This window comes from Diceros bicornis, chromosome 17, assembly GCF_020826845.1.
Source record: "Diceros bicornis minor isolate mBicDic1 chromosome 17, mDicBic1.mat.cur, whole genome shotgun sequence".
Lineage (NCBI taxonomy): Eukaryota > Metazoa > Chordata > Mammalia > Perissodactyla > Rhinocerotidae > Diceros > Diceros bicornis.
Genome location: NC_080756.1, coordinates 43,091,106 through 43,107,770, shown reverse-complemented (window position 1 = coordinate 43,107,770; position 16,665 = coordinate 43,091,106). Strand labels below are relative to the sequence as shown.

At 35.2% G+C, this 16,665-nt stretch overlaps 1 protein-coding gene across 1 annotated transcript in view; it reads left to right on the top strand.

Annotated features, from left to right (window-relative positions):
- The window catches only part of PIK3C2G (phosphatidylinositol-4-phosphate 3-kinase catalytic subunit type 2 gamma), a 347,697-nt gene that overhangs the window by 312,676 nt on the left and 18,356 nt on the right, over window positions 1-16,665 (top strand). Inside the window, exon 31 of the mRNA XM_058558690.1 lies at window positions 4,771-4,865. Coding sequence (XP_058414673.1) covers window positions 4,771-4,865 — 95 coding nt within the window. The remainder of the gene's footprint in view (window positions 1-4,770; window positions 4,866-16,665) is intronic.

Sequence of the window (16,665 nt, the reverse complement as noted above, 5' to 3'; positions counted from 1 at the left end):
AAAAAAAAATCAAAGCCTAGGAATAAATTTAACAGGAAATGTGCAAGACCAAATAAAGAAAACTTTAAAGCATTACTGAGGGATTTGAAAGATATCTTGAACAAATGGAAAGATACAATATGCTCTTGGATAGGAAGATTCAACATCATAAAGATGTCAGATATTTCCAATTTAATTTTGAAATATAATTTTTAAAAATATTAACAGATCTATTTTTAACTAGATAAACTTATTCTGTAGTTCATAAACAAAGGAAAGGCAAGAAGACTTAGCAAAAGGAGAGCAAAGAGGTGAGACTAACTCTACCAGATATAAAAACACATTACAGGGGGCTGGCCTGGTGGGATAGTGGTTAAGTTCGCACTCTCCGCTTCAGTGGCCTGGGGTTCGCAGGTTCGCATCCCAGGCACAGACCTATGCACCGTTCATCAAGCCGTGCTGTGGCAGCATCCCATATACAAGATAGAGGAAGATCAACACAGATGATAGCTCAGGGCTAATTTTCCTCAGCAAAAAGAGGAAGATTAGCAACGGATGTTAGCCCAGGGCTGATCTTCCTCACACACCAAAAAACAAACAAACACATACAAAGTTGCAATAATTAAAACAGTGTGGTGTCAACAGATAAATAGATGAATAAATGGAATGTAATAGAGTGTCCATACATATAGTCAAATACATTCAGGAATTTAATATGTGACCAAACCAATAATGGAGAATTCAATAAATAGTGTTGGGATAGCATACTTCACACCATATTCCAGGATAAATACCAAATGGATGAAAGATTTTAAATGTAAGTAATGAAACCATATATGTGAGAAAGAAAACATGGAAAAAATCCTTTATAATCTTGGGATGAGCTGTTATAGCTATGACTACAAATCCAGAAGCTGTAACAGTTTTGTATGATGTAAAACACTATAGCAAAGTCCAAAAACATGCAAAGATAAATGACAAAATGGGTGAAATACTTGAAATTTATCGCAGACAAAGGGTTGGTTATCTAACATACACGTAGCCATCTCCTAGAAATTGGTAAGAAAAAGATCAACAACCAAATAGAAAATCATATAAAAAATATGAAAAGATAATCCACAAAAGAAGAAAATACAAGTGGTCTTAACCAAATGAAAGGATTCTCAACTCCACAAATAATAAAAATGCAAGTTAAAATTATACTGATATCATTTTTAACTCATCAGATTGGCAAAAATTCAAAAATTTAATTAATAAGCTTGGTTATGAATCAGCAGGCACTCTCATACACTGCTTGTGGTAATGCAAATTGGTACAACCTCCATGGAAGGCAATTTGGCAACATTTATCAAAATTACAAATGCTAATACCCTTTGACCAGCAGTTCTGCTGTTGGAAATTTATCCTATGATATTTATGCACAGGTACAAAATGACATGCATACAAGGCTATTCATTGCAGCATGATTTGTAACAGCTGGAAAAGATTGTAAACAATCTCCTGCCCATCAATGGAGAACTAGTTAAATAAATTGTGATATTTCCACATAATGGACTATGAAACTGTATTTTAAAAAATAAAGATGCGAGATTTGCCCAGTGCACAGTGGTTAAGACCGCGTGCTCCGCTTCAGCGGCCTGGGGTTCACAGGTTCGGATCCCAGGCACAGAGCTACACTGTTCATCAAGCCATGCTGTAGCAGCATCCCACATACAAAAAATAGAGGAAGATTGGCACAGATGTTAGCTCAGGGCGAATTTTCCTCAACCAAAAAGAGGAAGATTGGCAACAGGTATTAGCTTAGGGCCAATCTTCCTCATAAATAAATAAATAAATATGCTATGTATTATTGATATGAACATATCTCCAAAATCTTTGTGCAGAATAATAAATATGCTATTCCTTTTGTGGAAAAGGGGAGAAAATAAAAGTACTTATTCATATTTGCTTATATGACGAAACTCTGGAAGGATATGTGTCCCTCTAGAGGGATATATGGGTAACTAATAAAATAATGGTGGGGGAACTGGGTGGATAGGTGTTAGGAATGGGAGGAAGACTTTTTACTGCATACTTTTAAAATAAATTTTCATTTTTGAGTCATATGAATACATTATCATCTGAAAAAAGCTGTTTTGAAATGCTATTTTTCTAAAGTTAATGGATACATTATGCATAGTAATCACTGTATTAGCTGCTGTAATGCCATGCGTTCAAACATTTCAACACAGTCATCCTTAGGATCAATAACATTTTTAACAATTCTTGAGGTTACCATAAATGGTTAGATTAAACATGATCGGATCCCCCAGACTAACTTGAAGCAGAAAATCAAAATATTCTAGCATCTTCTTGTCCATATGAAGCTATTCTCAAAATTCTCCCTCTCTGGGTTCTTCATTTAAACTCTTTTCCTTAGGTTATTGCCCCGTTTGCCCCTCTTTGTCCTGTTTGCATGATGTTTAAGAACATAAGCTTTAGAGATCATTTAAACCTGCACTGTTTATTGTCGGCATGACCTTGAACCAAATGCCTCAGTTTCCTCATGTGTAAAATGGAGATAACACACACTTGATAGATTCACTGTGAGGATTTAGTGAGTTAATGTATATAAAGATCTTAGCCCAACATTTGGCACACAGTAGGAGTTCTAGAAATATTGAGGACCTCTACAATTACTACATTGACTACTAAGACTTTTAGTGGCTTGAGTTTTCACTGGGTTCTGAACTCTGGCATGTTTTGATGGATACTCTGGTTACTAATCTTGCACGAGATGTTTAGGGTGGAATATCATCTTTAGTCAGCTCAAGTAACAGTTGTATGGTTACTATTTAGACAATCATAAATTTATGCTCATTTCCTACCTTTGAATTAAAACTCTTCGGATTAAACACATTGAGTTTCTATTTAATAATCTTTTCACTCTTTAATTAAAAAATAATGATAATTGTACATCAAATAGTCATCAGCATTTGTAGCATGCTCATACCAAAAGTTCAATTACATTTTTTTTATTATGATGTGCAATTTAACTCACTACTACAGTCAGAGTTATCTCATGGTATCTCTAACTCACAGTGTCTCTCAGGCACTGTAATCAAGATATTTTAAGGAAGAAAGTTTTTAATTATATTTATGTACTCACCATTTCAGTTGTAAGAAACACTCAATGTCAATTTTAATTATTTCAATGTCAATAATCCACATTGACAAGAAAATTAATTAATATTACCTACTTACAATGTGTAAACTATTCAATAAACATGTAAAAGGCTTTGGGAGTAGAAACATACCACTCACGTTTAATTTTCAAATGTTAGAGAGGATTTAAGAGCTGAGATTGACTATCAGAAAACAACGTGGACCACAATGAGCCCACAACAGAACATTGCCAAATTCCTTGTTATTAATAAATTTCTTCTCTCTAAATTCCCTCAGAGAATATACAACCAGAGATTACCAAGAGAAATATTAGAAAAACTGTAAATTATGCTTAATCCTTGTGCTATAAACTGGAAATTTTTAATTAAAAAACTAAAGCCCTCATTTTAATCATGGAATGTTATAACTTAAAAGAAAAATTGAGGTTACTTCTGTTATTAAATAAATGTTTAGTGTGACATTCTGGAGCAAGCACTGATTTATATATCCCTTGGGGATATAGGAAAAAAGTAAGCTCTGAGGGAGAATGTAATCCACTAAGCAAATTGAAACACATAAAATAATAATTACAATATAAATATTAAGTGTAACGGCTGTGCTAGGGGAGTTCAGAGGGAGGTGACTGCAGAAACTATTTTGCATTTTAATTAGGCCTTGTAGAAAGGTAAAAGTTCAGTAGCCAAAAATGGTGGAAGAGAGCATTTCAGATAAAGGGAACAATATGAACAGTGACTGGAAGGAAATTGTAGAGCATGTTTGTAGAACTGAACATACAGACTACAGTATGGCATAATAATAGTGGGGAATAAAACAGACAGATTCAATGAGAAGCAATCGTTCAAGGCCGAGAATTCAGACTTTTTTTTCATAAGCAGTGGAAAGCTATGAGCAGTGTGTTGATCAAAAGAGTAATTTTATAAAAGTTGCTGTAGGAAGATTGTACTGGTAATTATGTACAAATGGATATGGGTTCTGGGGGAGGGGAAGGGAATGTTCCAGTGGTTCAGGCAAATGCTTTGTAAGAGTCTGAACTAGGTGCTATGGAAGTAGAAAGGAAGAGGTGACTGCAAATATATGGAGAGAGAGGATTAGTAATTACCAACATTTATTGAGAGATTACATTGTGAAAATTGTTGAATTTTATCAATCATCTCAACTATCCTGAAGTAGGTAACTATTATATCCATTTTACAGAAGTCGATTTTCTTAGTCATGATGACACAGTTGCGAGTATAGTGCTGGGACCTGAGCCCGAGACTGACTTCTAAAGCCAACATTTTCAACCACTATGCTCTCTAATACTGTAAGCTCATTGTATTGAACATTAAGGAGAAAATTAGAGCCAAAAATGACACTGAGGTTTCAAGCTTAAATAATTGGGAAAATAATATTATCGATCAAAACAAAAGACAGAATGTGAGAAGGACGAGTTGGTTCAGGAAGATTAGATACAAATCCCATCTTCAACCAACCCAGCTTCCTGAAGAGTATTATGTTTTCAGCATGATCTGAAGAATGTTTCTTTTGCATATTATCCATTGATCCTGTTTTAGTCTTTAAATGTTTGATTTATCCTGTGATGAGCCACTTCCAATTTAACCCACTGAAATTCTATTGTTTTATCAGGTGAGAAGTTTCCTGACAAGAAGCCTAAGGTGCAGCTAGTCATATCATATGAGGATACGAAGCTGACCATACTAGTGAAGCACATGAAAAACATTGTGAGTTTATCATGTCTAATAAGAAACATGTAAACCTGCATTTAGAAATCACTTGCCTCCTTTAGGCAATTAATGTCAACATTAGTGAGAGGAATGGGGCCAGCCACCAAGTTTAAGTGAAGAACAGTGAGCCAATTACAGTGTTCTACTTTGGAATGATTGTGATCCTTGGGGTAAAGACAATAAAATATTTCAAAGGGAAAGTCCTAGAATGAAAGTTAGACTTTACTCAATATGAGCGTCAGGAAAATAGTGAAAAAGTTTTGAGAAAGCGGGAATAGCTGGAGTATTAAGGACTAAAGGAAAAAAAGCTGGGTCCCAAGACTTTACATCTATCTTGTCATGCTGAGGTTGGAGGAGGATGGACTCAGCCCTTGGAATAGTGCCATCACCTTCTCTGTGAAGCCATGATCTCTTAGGGTTTCCCCCCAGATTCCTGTTGCACCTTGAGTTTATACCACTGCAACAGTTATCATATTCTGATGTAATTGCTCACAGGTATTTCTTTTCCCTCAAAAAGTAATAAAATATTTGAGGACAAGAACACCATCTTTGCATCCCCTGAACCTAGAACAACAACTGTAGTTAGCCTCTAAGGAAAACTAAAAGTTGCTTTTTCTGTTACACTCCATTCCTCTCTAAGGATGGGTGAGGGCAGAGGCAAGGATGGCACTTGGACCATGTCATTAAGTAAGAGAGGGAGCTTTCTGTGTCACAGGATAATTGATTAATGGTCCAAGTCTGGGTGCAGTAGACAAAAAGGGTAAATCTAAACATCACCACCTTCTCCAGTCTTCCTCTAGTCTAGTCAGAATGGGTCCTCCACGTGGTGAGATTCCCCAGGAGACTACACTGATGTGGAGAAAGTCAGCAGCATTATTTTGGCTCTCTCCTTTATGCATATAAATCTCTCAGGATGAGCTTGGAAGGATTTAAAAGAGCAAACTCTTCTCAACATGGCGTGCATCTGGAACATACTAGAACTTAATAAATATTTGTTCAGTGAACAAATTGTTGGCATAATTTGCAAGGGATACATCCGTTCAAACTTAGTATTAGCCAGATATCCAAGGATGCTTGTTTGTAAATCTTTGGTGTTAGCAATCAGCAATTTTTCTAATAGCTGGGCAAATATTATCAAATGTGTTTTTGCAGAACTTATAGTCATTAAAATAATTATTTTCAATTGTTTTTGATAAGGTAATTGTCTTAAATGAGAATAGCAGTTAAGAAATTCTTAGACTCAGAAATGAAGATTCAATTAGATATTATTTATGTCTATATGCATGTCTATATGCATGTTCATAGACTTTAGACATCTGTGTAAATATATATGATACAATAATAGAATATTAAGAAATAGTTTTAATCAAGTTAAAAGAATTTATATATGTATATGACATATGATTATTAATTGAAATATATATGATAAAATAATAGAATATTAAGAAATAGTGTTAATCAAGTTAACAGAACTTATATATGTATATGATGTATGATTATTAATTGAAAAGAGTCCTTTTGGAAACTATATATCTATATTCCAGTAATGTCATTGCTCAAAACATTTTAGAACATGCCTGTGGACATTGCTTTGAGATCTGGCGTATAAACCACACAGTAAAGTTGGTGATATTACTCGATAGTCATGCCTAATACTTGATCAAAAGCAGTATTAACCAATTTGGTCACCCATTCTATTCACCAGATAAATCCCCAAATTACTTTTGACAGTTTTCAAAAATGCATTTTACATTCAGATGAAGTTGCACTACCAGTAAAGATATTCAGAACTAATGTGATGCAGGCGTGAAGCAAGGGGAGTGCATGAGTAAGAGCAAGAGTTTAAGATTTAGATCAAGTTATGGGTAAATGGCAAATGACCAGAGGAATCCTACAAAAAGTGAAAAACCACTTAGGGCCACTAGAGTTTATCCATTCCAATGCCCTCTGAAAGAAAGTTATTAATCATGAAGTAATGCTTCCTGAAGTCTGACTTCTCAGTCCATCGGCTGATTCCTCTCTTCTCCCTAGTCTCTTAACATTTCCCTGAAATTCATTCCTAGACCTCTCCTCTTTTCTATTTCCAGCCTTGTAATTTTAAAATACCACTTAACGTGTCTTTCTCTTTCGTATTTATAACTCTAGCTTGGAGTTCTCCCTAAAATCCAGAGTTGTACATATAACTAATTACTCGACAACTCTAGTAGAAATTCAGTAGGCATTGCAAACTTAATATACACCAAATCAAACTTCTGGTTGTTGCCCCCCAAAACCCATTTCTTTTGCTATCTTTCTCATCTGAGTAAATAGCACCTTCATCCTACTAGTTGCTCAGGTTAAAATCCTTAGAGCCATTTTGACTTCTCTCACAAACTATATCCAATTTATCAGCAAATTCTGCTGGTTCTGCTTTCAAAATAAATCCAGAATCCCACCACTTTTCACCTCCACTGCTACCACTACTGGTTCAAGCCACCATCATCTCTTACCTGAATTAGTGCTATAGACTCTTAACAGGTCTCTCTGCCTCTGCCCTTATTTCTTTCTAATCTCTTCCTAAGATAGCAGCCAGAATAGTCCTTTGAAAATAAAGTCAGATCCTGTCATTCCTTTCTCATATCCCTCTGGGAAAGGAATCTCATATCACTACAATGAAAGCCAAAGTACTTAATGGTCTATGAGGCCCTACTAATCTGGCCCCCTTGGCCTCTCCAAACGCACCTCATACTACTGACTCCCTCAGTCACTCCAGCCTCAGTGACTCCTTCCTGTTCCTTGTATATGGCCACTATATTTCTGCCCCAGGACATTTGTACCTGCTACTCAGTTTATCTAGAATGCTCTTCTCCAGGCTCATGGCTCAGATTTTCCGTGGCTCAATCTCACATGTCCTGAAGGACTTCGTTTTACTGTCAACTCTTTGGTGAGGTCCTTTCTGACTCTCGTATGTAAAACTGTAAAACCACACCTCTTTGTCACCACTTCCAAGCTTCCTTTCCTACTTTATTTTCTCCACTGCTCTGTATCTCTGCTGAAACTCCAGGGGCTAAAACAGGGCCAAGTATATAGTAGGTGCTCAGTGAATACTTCGTTAAATGGAAGAATGTCAAATTACTTCTGTTATGAACAACTAAAAACTAGGATCTTTCTCACCTTCCAAAAATTATGACAACAAAGTTTTATGCCTTGCATTTTTCACAGCTTCTTTTAAATGACCGTTTTACTTCTGCTTATCTGAAGACAGAGATAACATTATAATATAAATGACAGAAAAATCTACCTATAAATCCTCCACATATTTCTTTGCTCATTTCAAGTTTTAAGTAATTGTTATTTATTTTTTGAGTCTTTAGTATTTTCACATGCCAAAGTAATCAGACTAAAGTTGTGCTTGATTTTATTTTAATATTAAAATGAATTATTCTGCCTGCAGATCTGTTATATTTAATATTGTTTGACAAAAGGATTGTTTATCTTATATTAAATCTTTGAAGCTTTGCTCTAAGAATTACTTCCCTCCTGTGAATTCACAAACTAAAACAAAATTGCTAAAATTTTTCCCTTTCAAAGCAATACAATATGATTTATTCTAGTGAGCAGAGACTGACAAAGTAATGTAGTTATTTAGAAGCTTGTCCAAAATTTTTAAAAATAATGTTTCCGTTTACGTAACAGAGAAACTTACAAAAATCATTTAGATTTGAAATATTTTTAAAAATCTCTCTAGCATTTTCCCATGTAGCCCACTATAAAATGCTCTCGTCTATTGACTTCTGCAATGTCTCTCTATGCGTTACGTCTGCAGTGTCTCTCCTAGTGTCATGGATTCACCTAGTCTGTGTCGTTTCTCGACTGTTTTCTTCTACCTGCTCCAGAATATGAGCATTCCAGAAGGCTTTAAAAGTAATTAATAAGAATGCCAGACTCTTCTGATGTTGAATATGCTCACACTGTCAGAGTCTCTTACACTGTAATGGAATAATAAGTTGTTCAAACAAGGAGCAAGAAATGTCAGGGAAAGCAGGACACACGTCAAATGGAGGGCTGTTTAATCTTTTTATAAGACATAAGATTGGAGAAAATAGTTGCTATATGAAAATTAACAGAAGAGAGAGAGAGAAGTAGAGTCAAACACAACAAGAACCCCAGGCTAAACACACACACATACATATTAAAATTTTGCTACATTTTTTATTTAAAAAATACCTTACAATTTTAATGTAGATGTGTAGCATGTGGGGTTCTTGTTTTTAAAATACACATTCCTGGGAGCAACTCCCAGTGGTTTTGACTCTCTAAGTGTGGGTTGGGATTTCTACATCTGCGTTGTACGGACATTTCCTGATCTCGTGGATTCCTCTAGTCTTTCATTTCTAGACATGTTTCTTTCTCTCCTGCTCTCAAATATGAGCATTCCAGAAGGCTCTCTGACACAAGTGGTCCATGGACCACTTTTTTTATTTTCCAAGTGGCTAATTACCCCATAAATGGCACTCTACATACAATGTGAGTTCTGTACTTGGCTCCAAGTGAATTGTGGTGCCTGTTGGAGTAGAAGAGATAACACTTAGATTTGGTGAAGATACCAAAAGAGAGTTGTGAAAATAAAGCACTGATGATGGCAACGTTTGACATATAAAAATAACAACGTTCTGTGTGTATCCTTTTAAAACTAACGTGGTTGTGTCCTCTGACTATCCCAATTCTTTTCAATTTTTAAAATCTAGATTTTTAAGAGAAATTTGTCGTTGTACCATCCTAGATGCACTTCAATCTAAATAAATGGCAATTTCTTGATAAAGGGCAATTTTCTAATAACAGTTATCGCATCAATTGTATTTGGCTTATATTCCATGAATAAAAAATTGTTCTTGCAGAGTTGGCCCGTTATGACATTAATCTCTGGTTTCAAGATGCAAAGCAGTAGATAGTAAAGAGTACCCAGGCTAAATACAGATATTTTATTGTGTTTTAGGATTTTTTTTAACCAAGGAAACATTGACCCTCAAATATTAACAATTATTTCTTTATGAAACAAATCACAAATTGTTCTATAAACCTATGATAATTGATATTTTAAAGGTAATTGATCTCTTTCCAACAGCCAACATCTTTAAGTAATCTTTTCTTCTTGAACTTTTCTCTTCTCAGGATCTCCACAAAACTTCACTGTCTATACATTCTCTAAACCTCTTTGACAGCACTTTCCGAGACTTCCTTAGCTTTTATAAATTTAAACTAGATGATATGCATAGTGACTTAATAAATGTTGGCTTCAGTCTTAGCCCTTAAATATGAAGATTTTCCAGTATTCAGGGTTTTAACTCTTCACACTAATTTCCTAAGAAATTTCATTCAGTCTTGAGACTTCAGAGATTATGTGAATTACTCCTAAATTTGTACCTCTACTTTTAATATTTCTCTGAACTCAACTTACGTATTTCCAACTGCCTGAGGGGAATTTACACTCTGATATCTTGCCATCTCTTTAAACTCGACAATTCTAAATTAAAGGCATCTACTTGCCGTTAAAACCAACTCTCACCGTGAACTACTTACTTCAAAAAATTGTTTCACCATCCTCAAGTAACCCCTGATCAAAACTTCTCTATAATTTATTTTCTATATTTTATCTCATCCTAATAGTCCTATATACTATCATCAACAAATCTTTTTAGTTTCCTGTTACTTTTAGTATTGTCAAAATCCTATTCTATAGTCTCTGTTAATTCATCTATGGATTATTTTGATTGATTGTTATGATATTCCTTTCCTTGTTTTCTACTTCCTCTCATCCATTCTGCATAAAACATCCTAAAACTCCATTTTCATCATATCAGTAAAAAATTTTAATAGAGTGTCTGTAAATTTCAAATTCCTTAGCCCAATGTGTAAGGTACTACGCAATCTAGCTATAACCTGTCTTTTAAATCCACCCTCTCCAACACAAAATTTGTATTATATTCTAGATGGTTCATTCATTGTTGACCAAACACACATCAGTCATTCTAGCTAACTATGTCATACTTCCACTTACCTTCTATTTACCTTCTACATCCAACACAACTTTCAGGCTCAGCTCAAGCCTGTCCTCCTCTCTGCAGCTTCCAGGTTGCTCTTGCTCCTGGTGATCTTTTCCTCCTTTGACTTCCTATTGCACTTACTACATGCACCATCCATTTGATGTTCACTGCCTTGTCTCAGCTCTTGAAACATTTATCATCTTGGTTCATCCTGTAGTTTCAGTTGTATTGAAAATTTACTAATTGTAAAAACGGTGGGAAATATACTTTGCATACCCTACAGTACCTAGCACAATACCATGCCCTTAATACATGTTTGTTAAATAAGTGAATGTTTGCTTAAATAAGTGAATGTTTGCTTAAATGTATGTCATTGTGAAAAATAGCCACAAATCAGAGCAGTTTAATTTAAGCTGTATTTATAAATTTATAAAATAGCTTTTCTCTGTGAATTCTGCTGTCTATAATTCTTGATACTAAGAATGGTAAAGTGACAAATACTTGATCTTCACATCTGTCTCACTTAAAAATAAAGTGATTTCCTGCTGAGGATTATTTCTCTAAATATTCAACAGCTCTGGACACTCATCATCTCCCCAGCTGACATAGCCATCAATGCACAGGTCACCACATAATATAAATTTCATTTATTCACTCTCTGTTCTTTACTGACAGCTTTGTACCCTAATTTTTATCCTTTATCCAAATCTCCCTCAATTCTACATTCTAAGGTACAAAAAAAAAAAAACATAAGCTAGGGTCCTGACATTGGTCCTGTTACTCTAGTTCCTTCCTGGCTTTTCTGAAATCACCTTGAGAGTGACGTCAGCATTATGGTGGCAAAAGATGTCCTTGTTTTTGTCCCTTACTCAACAACAAAAATTCAGCATCCATACACAGACAGAAGTGTGTTTGTGAGAGCTGTGGGACCCAGCACCATACAACAAGGGATCCAGGAGGAGTCTCACCCACCTATGAATCAGATAATAGACACACAGAATTCGGTCCTAGCTGAGGACCCTGCAGTGGCCTGTGAACTAACTGCAGCCCCTCCTGGCCATGGTCCAGGAGATCCTGGAAAGGACTGTCTTAGACAGTCATTCACAGATGAAAGAGTCTTTGTGAAAGTCCAGGTTTGCAGAGGAGAAGTTTCATCATACTGCTGTAGCAAAAATATGTTTGGACACAGAGAAGTGAGCAGTTAGTAAAGACTGGAGGAGGTGACTGCTACTTCAAATACAAAGACAGTAACACAAAACTTCAAAGAACATGAAAAATCAAGGTAACACAACACCACCAAAAGATCACAATAATCTTCCAGTAATTGAACTCAAAGACCTGAATATCTGTGATCTACCTGATTTAAAGAACTCAAAATTGCTTTTTAAAAGAAACTCAATGAGCTACAGTAAACACAGAAATGACAATTCAACAAAATCAGGAAAACAATACATGAACAAAATGAGTAGTTTATCCAAGAGGTAGAAATTTAATGGGCCGGCCCGGTGGCTTAGCGGTTAGGTGCGCACGCTCCGCTACTGGCAGCCCAGGTTCGGATCCCGGTCGCGCACCGCCGCACCGCTTCTCCGGCCATGCTGAGACCGCGTCCCACATACATCAACTAGAAGGATGTACAGCTATGACATACAACTATCTACTGGGGCTTTGGGGAAGAAAAAAAAGGAGGAGGATTGGCAATAGATGTTAGCTCAGAGCCGGTCTTCCTCAGCAAAAAGAGGAGGATTAGCATGGATGTTAGCTCAGGGCTGATCTCCCTCACAAAAAAAAAAAAAAAAGATCAAACAGAAATTTTGCAGCTGAAGAATATGGTAAATGAAATGAAAAAAAGTGCAACAGAGAGCATCATCATCAGAATGGATCAAGCAGAAGAAGAACCTGTGATATAGAAGGTATGAACTTTGAAATTTTCTAGTAGGAGGAGAACAAAGAGAAAAAAGAGTGAAGAAAAGCTATGGGGGCTATGAGATACCATAAAAAGAACCAATTTGTGAATTATTGGAGTTCCAGGAGAAGAAGAAAAGGAGAAGGGGGCAGAAAGCATATTTAAAGAAATAATGGCTGAAAACTTCCCAAATCTTGGGGGAGATTTGGATATTTGAGCTCGTGAAACTCATGTCACCAAACTCAATTTAAAAAGATCCTCTTCAAAATATATTGTAATAAAACTGTCAAAAATCAAAGACAGAGAGAATCTTGAAAGCAACAAGAGGAAAAAAAGCTTGTAACTTACAAGAGAACCCCCAAGAGGTTATCAGCAGATTTCTTAGCAAAAACTTTACAAGCCATGAGAAAGTGGGATGATGTATTCAAAGTACTGAACAAAAATGAATGCCAGCCAAGAATACTTTCCCTGGCAAAGCTGTCCTTCAGAAATGAAGGAGGGATAAAAACTTTCCCAGACAAACAAAAGCTGAAGGAATTAATCACCACTAGACCTGCCTTACAAGAAATGATGAAAAAAGATCTTCAAGCTGAAATGAAAGGATAACGTGATAATTGATAACATGAATACATATGAAAATGTACAACCAGTGTATAGTCAAAGTCAGAATATTCTCATTCTGTAATATGGTGGAGTGTTAACCACTTAACTCTAGTATAAGGACAAGAGTATTAAAAATAACTATACCACAATAATTTGTTAATGAACAACAATATAAAAAGAGGTAAATTGTGACTTCAATACATAAGTCACAGAGGGGGGAGTAAAAGTGTAGAGTTTTGTATGTGATTGAAGTAAAGTTATCAGAATAAATAGACTATTATATCTATAAAATGTTCTATGTAAGCCTCATGGTAATCACAAAGCGAAAACCTGTGGTAGATTCACAAACGATAAAGAGAAGCGAATCAAAGCATATGCTACAAAAAGTCATTAATTCACAAAAGAAGGCATAAAGAGAGGAAAAAAGGATCAAGGGAACTAAGAAGCAGCCAGAAAATAATTAAGAAGATGACATTATAAGTCCTTACCTATGAATAATTACTCTACATATAAATGGATTGAATTCTCCAATCAAAACACACAGAGTGGCTGGATGGATAAGAAAACATGACCCAACTATATGCTGCCTACAAGACACTCACTTCAGCTTTAAGGACACACATAGACTCAAAAGGGAACGCATGGAAAAAGACATTCTATGCAAGTGGAAACCAAAAGAGAGCAGGGGTAGCTATATTTATATCAAACAAAATATACTTTAAGCCAAAAACAGTAACAAGAGACAAAGAAGGTCATTATATATATAGTGATAAAGAGGTCAATTCATCAAGAAGATATAACAATGATAAATATATATGCATCCAACATTGGAGCACCTAAATTTATTAAGCAAATACTAACAGATTTGAAGGGAGAAATAGACAACAATATAATAATAGTAGAGGGTTTCAATACCCCACTTACAACGATGGATAGATCATCCAGAAAGAAAATCAACATGGAAATGTAAACCATACTTTAGACCAAATGAACCTAACAGACATATATATACAAAACATTCCATCCAACAGCAGCAGAATACACATTCTTCTCAGGCACACACAGAATAATCTTCAGGATATATCATATTATATTTTACAAAACAAGTCTTAGCAAATTTAAGAAGATAGAAAGCATACCAAGAATATTTTCTAACCACAATGGTATAAAACTAGAAATCAATAAAAGGAGAAAAACTGAAAATACACAAATATGTGGAAATTAAACAACATACTCCTAAATAACCAGTGGGTCAAAGAAGAAATAAAAAGGAAAACCAAAAAATATCTTGAAAGAATGAAATGGAAACACAACAAAACTTATGGAATGCTGTGAAGGCAGTTGTAAGAGGGAAATTTATAGCAATAAATGCCAGTATTTTAAAAAAAGATCTCAAATAAACAACCTAAATTTACACTTCCAGCAACTAGAAAAAGAACAAACTAAGCCCAAGGTTAGCAGAAGGAAGGAAATAGCAAGGATCAAAGCAGAAATAAATGAAATGGAGAAGAGAAAAATAATAGAAAATATCAATAAGACTAAGAGCTGGTTTTTTGAAAAAATGGACAAAATTGACAAATTTTTGCCTAGACAAAGAAAAAAGAGAGAGGCTCAAATAAATAAAACCAGAAGTGAAAGAGGAGACATTAAAACTGATACCACAGAAATACAAAGGATCAGAAGATACTACTATGAACAGTTATACACCAAAAAACTGGATAACCTAGAAGCAAAGAATAAATTCCTGGAAACATACAACCTACCAAGACTGAATGATGAAGAAATAGAAAATCTGAAGAGACCTATTGAGGAGTCTTCCAGTAAGGAGATTGAATCAGTAATCAAAAAACCTCTCAACAAAGGAAAGACCAGGACCAGAAGTTTTCACTGGTGAATTATATCAAACTTTTAAAGAAGAATTAACACAATCCTTCTCAAACTCTTCCAAAAAGTAGAAGAGGAAAGAACACTTTCAAACTCATTTTATGAGGCCAGCATTACCCTGATAATAAAAGCAGACAAGGGCACTACAAAAAAGAAAATTACAGGCCAATATCCCTGATGAACATAGATGCAAAAATCCTCAATAAAATACTAGCAAACTGAATTCAACAATACAGTCAGGTGCTGCATAAAAATGTTTCAGTCAATGACAGACCACATATACAATGGTGGTCCCATAAGATTAGTACCATATCACCTAGGCGTGTAGTAGGGTATATCATCTAGGTTTGTGTAAGTATGCTCTATGATGTTTGCACAATGATGAAATCACCTAGTGACACATTTCTCAGAATGTATCCCCATTGTTAAGTGATGCATGACTATACATTTAAAAAATCATACACCATGATCTAGTGGGATTTATTGCAGGAATGCAAGGATGCATCCCCATCAATCAATCAATGTGATGCATCACATTAACCAAATGAGGGATAAAGATCATATAACCATCCCAACAGATACAGAAAAAGCATTTGACAAAATTCAGCATCCATTCATGATAAAAACTCTCAACAGAGTGTGTATAAAGGGAATGTATATCAACATAATAAAGGTCATGTATGATAAGCTTACAGCTAACATCATACTCAATGGTGAAAAGCTGAAAGCTTTTCCTCTAAGATCAGGAACAAAACAAGAATGCCCACTCTTGCCACTTTTATTCAGCATAGTATTGGATCCTAGCCAGAGTGATTAGGCAAGAAAAAGAAAAGGCGTCCAGATAGGAAAAGAAGGTGTAAAACTGTCACTATTTACAGAGGACATGATATTATGTATAGAAAACTGTAATGACTCCACCAAAAAACTGTTAGAACTAATAAACAAATTCAGTAAGTTGCAGGATACGAAATCAACATATAAAAATCACTTCCATTTCTATGCACTAATAACAAACTATCAGAAAGAGAAATTAAGAAAACAATCCCATTTATAATTGCATACAAAAGAATAAAATACTTAGGAATAAATTTAACCAAGGAGGTGCAAGACCTGTTCACTGAAAACTATAAGACATTAATGAAATAAATTGAAGAAGACACAAGTAAGTGAAAAGATATTCTGTGTTCATGGATTGGAAGAATTAACATTGTTAAAATGTCCATAGTGCCCAAAGCAATCTGCAGATTCAGTGCAATCCTCATCAAAATTTCAGTGGCATTTTCCACAGAATTAAAACAACTCTAAAATTTGTATGGAACCACAAAAGACCCCAGTTGACAAAGCAATCTTGAGAAAAAAGAGCAAAGCTGGAGGCATCACACTT